At 45.0% G+C, this 12,300-nt stretch overlaps 1 protein-coding gene across 1 annotated transcript; it reads left to right on the top strand.

Annotated features, from left to right (window-relative positions):
• Window positions 1–5,778: 5,778 nt before the first annotated feature.
• Window positions 5,779–9,807, top strand: LOC109468564. Its single transcript, XM_019766826.1, has 2 exons — window positions 5,779–6,795; window positions 6,993–9,807. The coding sequence occupies exons 1-2, from the start codon at window positions 5,784–5,786 to the stop codon at window positions 9,740–9,742; spliced, it is 3,762 nt and encodes a 1,253-aa protein (XP_019622385.1). The 5' UTR covers window positions 5,779–5,783; the 3' UTR covers window positions 9,743–9,807.
• Window positions 9,808–12,300: the final 2,493 nt, after the last annotated feature.

The raw sequence follows: 12,300 nt of genomic DNA, 5'->3' as shown, positions 1-12,300 counted from the left end.
CACCCAGAACCGTGCCTGTGGCAAATCTACTTTCTTGGATACCCTTCTTTATCCAGAACCATGTTAAGGCACGGTTCTGGATATCCCAAGTGTATCCAGAACTGTACCCGTGCCAAATCTACTTTCTTGGATACGGTGAGACTATCCAGAGCCGTGCCTGACACTGTTCCTAACCCACATGTTAAGGCACGGTTCTGGATATCCCAAGTGTATCCAGAACTGTGCCTGTGCCAAATCTACTATCTTGGATACGCTGAGACGATCCAGAGCCGTGCTTGACACTGTCCCTAACCTACTCAGGTTTAAAACGGGATGTAGAGAGAGGCTATAACAGTCTTAACATTAAGTGTTCTTGTCGGAAAGACTTGAACTTAAGAGGTACACGTGCCTTGTACATGTGATGTCCTGCGTCGCGCTGACGTCACGGCGTCAGGAGAGCGGGACGGAGCGTACGTGGGCGTCGGGCGCAGCTCAAGTGGCGTGACGTGATTTTTATATCAAATATCACATCAACGTCATGAGACAGAATCCACATCTTTGTCGCAATTATAGCTATCTTAAAATTGCCCTACACTTCAATACAATTGAACACATCTCTCTTTTCCATATATATAATATAAAGCATGTACACGATTCATATTGAACAAAACTGGTTATCCTTAAGGTGGTATGGAAGGGTGGCTGAGGACTTTGGGGACATCCTAAAAATACTACTTAGGATTACCTATGGTCATTTATTTTTTTTGTGTGAGTACCTTAGTGGAAGATGATAATTTATGCAAATTTTGATGACGTGATCATGACGTCATCTCGAGTTATGAGCCACGCCCCCTTTTTAGAAAAATCAATTTTTCTGGCCAGCGCTTTGGTTTTTATTCACCATATTTTGTGGAAAGGCACACACTAGTAATAGGAACAAACGTATGCGAGCATTTTTTAATATCTCAAAGTGTTGATTTTTTATGAATTTTTTTTCGTAAATGTCAACAGTGCCATGCGCCAGCACCCCTCCCCAACATATAAAGCGGCGCAGTGTGTCGGCCTCGCATACGATTTTAGTTCATAAGCTTATCTTTCAAAAAATACCAGCTTTTTGTATTGTATTTGCCAACATAAGAAATTCATCCGAAGTCCCTATGTGGCTTGTATTGTATACGGAAGTGCTTTAACTATAAGACATCTCATATTCACCAAAGGATGTATTCTAACAACAAGAAATTGGAGATTTTTAGTGATTTGAGTTCTCGGAACTGTAAAGGGAATTGTATGATGTAATCTATAACCGGCTATTATCCACATACTTCCTGAATTCCCCCATGTACCGCCCACTTACTTCCACCCGGAGCGTGCCGGTTCACCTCCGGGCTTATCCTCCCTGTCAATCAAGTACCCAAATCTCCACCCACTCATTCTGTAACATCTGCTGGACTAGCAACCCAAAAACCCACCCCAAACAAAGCATGCCTCGTACCAATGACGTAGTTTGAGGACCTTAAAAAGGAATCAATATGTTCCGCGGGGTAAGCAGCTAAGTTCAAGCCCACTCCACTATATATTGATTCGCAAGATTCAATGTGTTCAATGTGCCTCAACTTCTTGGACGCTAAAGTTTTCAATGAAGTAGTGCTGTTGTAGTCTTCGGCCCATCTTCGAGGCCCCTCTCACACTGGCCTTTTCATCAGAAAAGTCGATACAAACTTTGATTTCTTCTGAGAGTTCAGGAGGCAATAACTCCTCCTCGAGCTGACAGTTGTATTTCCCTGAGATCTCGATCAATACGAAGACATCAAGGGTCACCTCGGCAACTATCAGTGTATCGAAGCGCGCCCGAGGTCGCTACCTACGTCACGCACCAAACCACGCGAGACCCACGCACGTAACAATGGGTTGATAAGGCCACACCAGTTTATTTTGTTGGTTCTCGGATTCGCCTCTTCATTTTTTTTCTGATTTGCAAAAAAAAAAACGATTCTCGTGAAGGAAAACGTTTATATTCGCACGCTCGCATCAGTTTTGGGGTTCCCAGAGGATGCCATCCATATAATCAAATTAACATGGCCTATCTGCAATGGAGTCCAAATTACTAGCTAGCGAACTAATCTTATCTCCAAGGCTACAGAATGCTGAGAAATTACACCGGGGCCGCTGGGAGAGTAACCAGCGAGAAGAAAGTCAGCCATAGACCGTCTGGGTGAAAAGATGAAATCTGTAAGATGAATACAGGTGATGATACTGGCTGAGATTGGCTCAAGGTATAGCTAGCCTGGGTGCTGTACTGTTGACATTGCCATAGAACCAGAAAAGTAACATTTGCAAAGCAAATGCATAATGTTTACCTTCGCATCTGTTCTGTTAACTCAAACACATTCATATATATGGTGACAGGAGATTAAATCCCTCCTAAAATAAAATTGCAACATGATGTAACCCAACACCAGTTACCATGGTGAGAGACAGTCTGGTTCAGTCAGGTCAGAGGTCACTGTTTGGAGAAGAAGAGGAAGAGGAAACGTAGCAAAAACAATATGTTTCCCTTGGTAAACATAAATATAGAATACCCGAGTAAATTTTGGATCAATCTTCAATCAATACTAATATTCCGCTGCAGTACCAGAAAAGCCCGCTAGAGGGTCCAACGTCTAGTGCTTTTTCTAGTGAACAAACTTGCTAAACATTTATTTTGATTAATGCTGTTTAACAAGAAGCAAACGCCGTTAAAAGCTAAAGTGCTACCGAAAACATATTATTAAACCGCCCTGGAGAAGGTACTACTAGTAAAACACCCCAGTGCTGACGTCTTCTTACGTCTATCGTCCCGTGTCTTGCCCATGTGCACGCAAATTGGCCAATAATGAGATGAATTCAAGCGAAATGTCACCGCTATCGCCGTATCTGGGGTTCCAATCAAATGACAGACCTACGCTGGCGGCGTAATTTTGCTGACGCACAGATATACTTGAAAGGTTAGGTTGTACATAATTGTTTGGCTCGTGTTCTCTGCTCAAAAGAACTATAAGTTGTCTCAAAAATCAGGCTAACAAAAATCAGACATTCCGTACAAAATGCAGACCTCAGCTGTGAACAACCGACGGCTTAATTTTGCTGACGTACAGATATACTTTAAAGCTTAGATTGTGCATAATTGTTTGGCTCGTGTTCTCTGCGTAACAAAAATATCGGTTGTATCAAAAATCAGACTGACAAAAATCAGACATGCCGTACAATGAATCTACAACGAGAATGAAATATTTTAGAAATTGTAAAAGAATCAATGACTAGTATAGCTAGTATGTGTCTGACTGTTCTAGTACGTATAGAAATGTAAAAATACGAGTAAATTTTTACCATGGACACCCTGTTTCCTTTGGCTTCGTGAGGGTAATTGAGGGTCAAACGGGCGCGATGGTTCCAGGAAATTCTCCACGTTATGGCCGCCAGTTCAATTTCACGGTTGGAAGACCGGGAATTGGCTCTGTACATCTTACTCCTGGGTTCCGGGTTCGAACCCCGTTGCCACGAAGAATATATCATATATCACATCATATCATAATGTTAAGACAAGAGCCAGTAAATTGCTTATGTGATCCAGTCCAGAGTCTGTAATGAGAGTCTGTTATGTCTACCGAAGAAAAAATTATTGATTTTGCTACTTCTTCTCCAAACCAAAAAGGTCAATGACCTGAACCAGACTGTCTGTTACCATGGTAACTAGTGGCCCCTGTAGTTATGATTGTGAAGTCCCTACGTGACAGTTTCTTTCCCTGTAGTTATGAATGTGCAGTCCCTACGTGACAGTTTTGCACCCCGTATATATCTGAAGTATACAGTCCCTACGTGACCGTGTGCGTTTTGGCCCCTGTAGTTGTGTGAAGTGTACCGTCCCTACGTGACCGTGTGTGTTGACAATATCCACCCCTGTATTTATGAAGTGTACAGTCCCTACTTGACAGTATCTATCCCCGTAGTTCTGAAGTGTACGGTCCCTACGTGATCGTTTGTGTTGACAATATCTACCCCTGTGGTTGTGAAGTGTACAGTCCCTACTTGACAGTATCTACCCCCGTAGTTCTGAAGTGTACCGTCCCTACGTGACCGTGTGTGTTGCCAGTTTTGACCCCTGTAGTTGTGAAGTGTACGGTCCCTACTTGACAGTATCTATCCCCGTAGTTGTGAAGTGTACAGTCCCTACGTGACAGTTTGGGTCCCCGTAGTTCTTAAGTGTACGGTCCCTACTTGACATTATCTACCCCCGTAGTTGTGAAGTGTACAGTCCCTACGTGACCGTGTGTGTTGGCGGCAGCTGCCGCGTGCCTGGGTCGTTAGGCCCACCGCGAGCCGTGAACAAATACACCTGACGTGCGCTGCACACCTAATGTGACGTTACCCGGCAAAACCAACCACTGCTTTAGGCACAGAACGTGCCTGTCGCCCGTTATATGATAATTCGTCTTCGCGAAATAGCACTTTTGCTTGCCGTCAGCATTTTCTCTCAACGCGATTCAATTTATCTTGGCGTGTGTGTTAGGTTTTAGCGTCACTCCCAACGCACAGTACAAGGAAGAAATTACAATGACCAAGGATTGAACCTTCTTACAATAACTTTGGAATATTCAACCTCACGGCCGTCGCTGCTATAAGTTTTTAAGCTGTTAATCACAGAAATGAAATATTATATTATTGAATAACCCATCCATTGTCCAGATATATAGTTCAAACATCAATATTAATTCATCGGAAGAAATAACAATGACCAAGGATTGAACCTCCCTGCAATAACTTTAGAATATTCAACCTCACGACCGTCGCTGCTATACGTTTTCCAAGCTATATCAATCACAGATATGAAGTATTGTATTATTGAACAACCCATCCATTGTCCAGATATATAGTTCAAACATCAATATTAATTCATCGGAAGAAATAACAATGACCAAGGATTGAACCTCCTTGCTATAACTTTAGAATCTTAATATTCAACCTCACGGCCGTCGCTGCTATAAGTTTTCCAAGCTATAGTAATCACAGAAATGAAGTATTGTATTATTGAATAACCCATTCATTGTCCAGATATATAGTTCAAACACCAATATTAATTCATCGGAGGAAATAACAATGACCAAGGATTGAACCTCCTTGCAATAACTTTAGAATGTTCAACCTCACGGCCGTCGCTGCTACGAGTTTTCCAAGCTACATCAATCACAGATATGAAGTATTATATTATTGAATAACCCATCCATTGTCCAGATATATAGTTCAAACACCAATATTAATTCATCATTTGAGCTACCGTAAATTTGCTGTATTTTTCTGCAAACATAACACGATTTATGACCTAGCTGGGTTAATTTTCTACCCTGTAAATCATATATCATTATTAATCAAAATCGCCACTAACAGTGTGTAATTCAGATCTAGAGGTGACCTATTATATTGTGTGTGCCTCGTACCATCCAATATATGTCTATGGTAAAAAAAATGCAATTCTGTGTTGACTGGATTCTGAAATGTCTTCCTTATATTTACCTCACAGCAGTCTTAAAAGTGGCAGCAAATTACCATCCAATGACCTTGTTGTGTAGCGATGTTTGAGTACCTTGATTTACATTCAATGACAAAATCTCTCCTCTTGTGCTATTCGTTCCAATCTTTCTGGCGACAGAATTGCGGTGTTTGTGTACTTGTTTTCAACATATTTTTCTCTGGGGTACAATCATTGTGTGAAGTAATTGAAAACGTTGATTAAGTGTAGGTTAATGTGTTCTACGTTAGATTTTAACAGCATGTTTACGGAGTGTCTCTCTTCTTGTTTTACTGATTGTAGGGGGCGGAACGTTTGCAGAGTAAATATGGAGGGTTCAGTGGCGGGCACAGTGCGGGGCCTCTTCCACCAACTCAGCCTGGAGGGCTCTCCGTTCGTCATCCCGATCCCTTTCCTCAAGAAGTCCGAGAAAGACGCCTCAGAAGCAAGCATGGACACAGACGTACCCTCAGACGACGTCTTCAAGAAAGAGAACACCCGTAGACTTTCCACAGGAAGCGTTGATTCCGTGAAGTCAGGGACGTCGCTAGCGTCTAGTCAGACAAGCAGTGAGTGTTCTGTGGACGAGAATTCAGACTTGGACAGTGATACAGAGACAGAAGAGACCCCCAGCGGGTGTTCGGCTGTCATGGCCCGACGCCGGCGGTCTTCCCTCAGCATAGAGTCCAGCGAAGACGGCATGTCCGATTACGAGGAGGATAACATCCTCTCCGTGTACTCCGTACCGAGCACGACCAGAACATCCGTCCCGGGCACCCCTCTATCAGAGACCGACGAACCCTTCGTAAAAAGAGGCGCCACAGAAGTGGTGAAGGAGTACCATGCAGGCGGAGAGAAGAACGGACTCAGTATGCACCTAACGGGGACTCACACGGGGAGTAACTCCACATCCAGAAACAGCTCCTTTGTCTCCATGCGGACTTTATATTCCATGGACGACATTGGGGAGCCTAAAGACAAGAATCGCGGCGGGAACAAAGTGATGCAGTTTAACAGACTGTCGTTAGACGGCGCTGTCGGTAGAATAGTGCCCTGCAGTGAAGAGCCTGCCAGTAAACCAGTCGAATGTCCAGAACCGGAGGAGGACATCAACGGAAACCGGCCGTACCCGCCCGCCCTGCCGGACCAGGGTTCGTCAAACAGGACAAAGCCGAACTTGAAGTTGAACTTGAAAGGACTTTGCGGGAACGCACCGATAGGAAGTAAAAACTTAATGGACGGGAAGTTTCTAAAATCACCCCCGGCCTGCTTAGGTAAGAATTACCGTAACTGTTTTTTTTTTGTATTGCTGAATGTTACATTCGACGTTAACGTTAACTTTGATATTATGGTATTATGTTTATACTGTGAGAGTATCTCTTTAATACTATAATACTATTGTTACATCTGTATATTGCTGTAATGCTCTCGAATGTACTAAAAAGTACTTTGATATTTTACTATTTTACAGATGTATCGAGCGAGGACCATGTACCAGGGTCAGCATCAGTTGACCTTCGGGGCAGAATTCCAAGATGGCCGACCAGCTCGACCGTCACATCCGGGTTCTCCGAGCTGCTCCTGACCCCGTCTGACCTGACGGAGATGGACTCAGACGACGAATCAGACGTCAGCGACTGCGAGGACTTCTTCGACATGTCTCACGTCGGCGTGTTCCACAACATCGTGCCGTGTAACGGTCTGGAGGAGTTCGCTCGCAAGTACTTCAACGAAGACTCCCTCTCCTACAAACTATTCGTGGACATGGCTCGGCAGAGTCCAGTGGTCCAGTCCATCGTTGAAGACGAGTTTTTGTGGTACTACATCTGTTTATACTGGAGAAAACACGGCCGTCAGCTTCCCGCAAAGTTCATTCAGTTCATAGAATTCTCGATAGCCGAGTACATGTTTTCTTACGCGCAGACGAACGACATGAGTGACAAAGAGACGTACGGTAAGGCGCTAGAGAGGCTCGCGTTCGTCGGAGGCGTCGGTTTCTACAACCTGATCGGGATGGAGATTATGTCGATCGAGTCACACCAGCTGAAGGGAGTCACAGACAACATTGAAGAATACTCCTTCGGCATCTTTAAGGGAAACGAACGTAGCTCGGAATGCACAGGGGCAAGCCTACACGTCTACGACTACTGTATCTCACTGTGGATCAGTGGCGAACTCAACATCCTGATGGGGAAACTGACAAAAGAAGAGATGGCGAGTTACCACGTCATCCACCACTGTGTGGGAACTCTGGAGTACACGCCGAACATTTGCTCCTTCTCGTGCGGGATTCTCGGTGAGAGCGCCGAGCCGCTGTTAGCAGCCATGGCCCAGCGGGCGGCCAAGACGGGGTCCTTCGCCGACGCCGAGGCCTGCCTCATCGCCATGAGCGAGAGCAACCAAATGGAGAGCCTGGTACATCTAGCTGACGTCATGTTCCCCAACAAGGTCATTGACCTCACGTCCCTCCCCACCCTGTCCTCCATGGGCATGGCGGCGCTCGTACAGCTCATCAACGTCTCCAAGTTTCTCTGGAGACTTGAGATCCTTCCTTCAGATCTCACGATCTCGGATGGAGTCTACGGACTGATGCGAAGACTTGAGGCAGACCCTTTCCTGGAGAAGGTGGCCCTGCGTAGCGCCGTGGACGGAGACATGGACGCGCTCTGCCGACTGCTACATCTCATACCCGTCCTGGCCGCCATGAGATTCAAGGAAGACTTCGGACAGTGCAGTCTCGATGAGTGCGAGATAAAAGTCCGCAAAGTCGACCTGTCGTTTAACTACCTAGACAGTGAGGACATCTTGCGGCTAGCCAAGGTACTGCCTTCGCTGTCGAAGCTGGAGCATCTAAACCTGTCCCGTAACTGCGTCACGGCTGACGGCATGTCGGCTCTGACGCGTTCTCTCGCCTATCTCCGCCACGTCTCCAAGATAGACCTGAGCAGTAACCGTCTGGGTCCTGACGGAGGGAAGGAGCTGGGCGTTCTCCTCAAGGTCTGCCCTGTCGTCCGCCATCTTGACGTGTCAGACAACCAGCTCGGAGACGAGGGGATGTCCGCTATGGCAGAGAACATGCCGCACGTCAAGTCTCTGAGAAGATTCCTGGTCGCCAACAACGGTATGACCTTCTCCGGGATTTCCTACCTGTCCCAGGGGCTGGTCAAGGCAACGGCACGGCTGGAGCTCCTGGACGTCAGCGGAAATGACGTCACGTACGAAGGTGCCCTCGCGCTGGCCGCCATCTTTCCTCACATGAGTCACATGAACGAGGTGAACGTGTCCGACTGTAACCTCGGGGCAGACGGGGCGAGCGCGCTGGCCAAGACCTTCCCGGAGCTGAAGAGTCTGAAGAAGGTGAACATGAGCCGGAACGCGCTCCGTGACCGCGGCGTGGTGGAGGTTCTCCGGCACGTCAGCGAACTCTCCCCGCCCATCCAAGTCAACCTCGAGGCGAACGACATCAAGAGCGACATGATCGACCAGATTGTCAACGAAATCAGCAACCTGCCCCTCCTGGGCTCCCTGGACCTGAGTCACCTCACCCTCCGGCGGTACGAAGCCTTCGCTCTTGCCTACACCCTCCAGCGGATGTCCTCGCTAGAGACTCTGGATCTCAACGACAGCTTCATCGAGGAGGCAAACTTCGCTCCTATTGGAGCTAACCTCAAGCACCTATCCCTCCTCCGCAGCCTGCAGGTCTATAACAACAGGATAGGGTGCGCTGGTGCAATGGGGCTGGCCAGCTCGCTGCCGTTTCTCACACACCTCATGCACCTCAATATCCAGTTCAACTCCATCCCGGAGTCCGCCATGCTTGCCGTGACGGAGAACGTCAAGTACCTGCCATCTCTGGTGTTCCTCGATCTCGGGTGGAACGCGGTCGGCAACAACGGCGCCAAGGCCCTGGCGGCGTCCTTCTCCAGCCTGCCGCACCTCCGCACGCTGCTTCTCCACTCCGCGCAGATCGGGGACGACGGTGCCGCGGAGGTGATCCAGGCGCTGCCGACGCTGTCCAAGCTGGAGGTGCTGGACCTGGCCGTGAATCAGATCAGTGACGGCTCCATCTCGCCCCTGGTGCAGAGTCTGAACGGTCTGCTGCAGCTCCAGAGCGTGGACCTGTCCTTTAACGAGTTCAGTAACGCCGGGATCTGGGAGATGAGCGGGGCGGTACGGGAGGACGTCTGTCTGACGGTCCTGCTGAAGACACCCGGGCAGTAGGGACATCTAGAGCGGACACGTAATCTCCAAGCAGATCGTCCGGTGGCCGCAAAGACAGTATGAAATTGGCCAGGCCGTATCCATTGTCCAGGAATGCTGTCTGGCCAATAGATATTGCCTGGCCAATGTCATACAGTCTTCTCGGCCACCGAAAGTTCTGCTTGGAGATTACGTACACGACCCATACTGCATGAAATCCGAAATCTAAGCATACCTTAAAACATGCGTAAATGTTCTGTTCTTTACGCACGCTTTAAGAAGGCTTAAATATCTGATTGCATGCACTGCTATAGAACTACAGTTTCGGAAGTACATCGTACGGTATCTGAACTGTTATAGTGAAAAATAGACAAGCCAGTACCACAAATGATTATAGCAACCACACAACATGTTGTTTGCCAGGATGCAAATGGCATCCACAAGAAATACAATGTCAAGTTTGAAACTGATTGTTCGCCATTTGGCGGCACTACAAAATTCTGTAACTGCCACAAAACTCTCTAAGAAGAGGCTGAAGGGGGTCGCTGCTTTTTTTTCAGATTTGGTAAAGTCTTGGTAAAGTATTGCATACGTAGCAACCCCCAACCCAACCTATGCTAGGAAAGCATTAGGAGACAATACATCACCATTAACCATAAGTTACTGTATATGTCAGCTGGTAAACCGTTATGAACTATTATTATTATGTGACAAATTCGATCCATGGGCTCACAAATGAAGAACAAAGTCCCAGATTTGACATATCCCAGAATTTCAAGCGCAAATGTAAATAAAGATTATATGTTAGAAGAAAGGATATATCAATCATCCACTAAAGCCATTTTAGTAATATAATAGCAAGGGTTTAGAAAAAGAAATGTAAAAAAAGATATTTAAAAATACTTGATTAATTTGATAGAAAAGAAGAAAGACTTTAGAAGTGCAACCAGTAAGGATTTAACTACGAGTGCAAAGACATAGCTATATAGCACTATTGAATAGGATGACATATCAGAGACTATTCTTTATTTTCTTTAGGATCATAGACTTTTTGAATTTTTTTTTTAACTTCAAATCCATGTATCAATAGTTGTGGTTCTAGTTGCACATGGTATCATCCTTGTAATGTAACAAACCAACATCATGTCTGAATGCTGATGATGTATTTGTATGATTTATGTCAAAGGCAATTGGGCACCCCCCCCCCTAGCATTCCTTAGGAAATGACGTAATGTGAGCAACAACCTCACTTCCGGTCGCGAATCGTGGTCACGTAATCACGTGGTGACGTAATATCAAGGAATATGTATAGTATTTCATTGCCCTTGAGCACATCAGTCAATACCGCATAATTTTTATGAATTTGCATGATTTCAATGTATTTTCTGCAATCAAAATCATCGCATTCATCATCAACGAGATAATTCTTAAATATTAAATTGTAGAACATGAATATATATATGTCTTGTGGAACACAAAGAAATTAGAAGATATTTATGTTGCACTGTTTGTGTAAAGTGATGTAAGATTATTTATTCAGAGTATTTATCCAACTAAGAAATATATGAATATTGTAAAGTGTTTTTGTGGAAATGTGTTGTCCATATATGTACTTCTGCAAACGAAGAATTTGACGAAGTTGTAATTAAATAAGACATTAATGTATAGATATAATATTACCTTAGCTGTAAATGTATTGTCGTTATATTATAACGGTATTTAGAATATTAGTCATTCATTTCTACTCTATGTCCAGAAGCAGACTGATGTCATGTTGTCTTGACCAATGATATCTCTCGATACTGAAATCAATAGTTCATCTAGTATGGATAATGGCATATGATTGGTCTAATTGTAGGATGATCTCGAATGTAAGAAATGTCTTTGGGCCTCAGTAACAAAATCTATGATTCTGTTTTTAGACGACTTGTAACACGGAATACTGACACGTATGTTATGAATATAATGACATCACTACATTATACATGTTTACGTATTGTCGAGAATGCAGTTTTACTGTATACCTAAGTGGCTACACATTTATTGTTAGTAACTATAGCTATTATATAGTATCTTTAGTCAAGTAAGGCAATTAAATTTCTTCTCGGAAATGAAAAAGACTTGTGACTTCATGTAGACTCCCTCTCCAAGTAATGAACTGATTAAAAGAAGTCCAATGTATACATCTGAACAGCCGAATATCTTCTATAAACCTAACGTATAGGTGTAAGACACTAACCGCAAAAATTATATATACGGATTCCGGGCCTAACACGCTAGCCTCTAGCAGGCTTCGGAGCGGCTGGAAAGAGTAGAAATTGCTCGCTCAGGTGCGGCAAACTGTACTCCTTTAGCAGACCAACTCCCCTGGTATGTTATCTGTCTATTTGGCCAATTTTTACTCTTTGCAGCCGCTCCCTGAAGCCTGAATGAGGCTACAATCATGTATCAATTTTGCCATCTCCCGTATCTCTCTAGATCTTCAAGAGAGTCTATTTTCCGAGGCTACATACGTAAGAGGATCGTTTGTACTGTATTGAAAGGCCTGGGTGGAGTCAACATTATAGACAATTATCGGA

This window comes from Branchiostoma belcheri, unplaced genomic scaffold, assembly GCF_001625305.1.
Source record: "Branchiostoma belcheri isolate BF01 breed outbred unplaced genomic scaffold, Haploidv18h27 scaffold2, whole genome shotgun sequence".
Lineage (NCBI taxonomy): Eukaryota > Metazoa > Chordata > Leptocardii > Amphioxiformes > Branchiostomatidae > Branchiostoma > Branchiostoma belcheri.
Note: the sequence above shows the minus strand (reverse complement) of the source record. Positions and strands in the feature narration are given on the sequence as shown.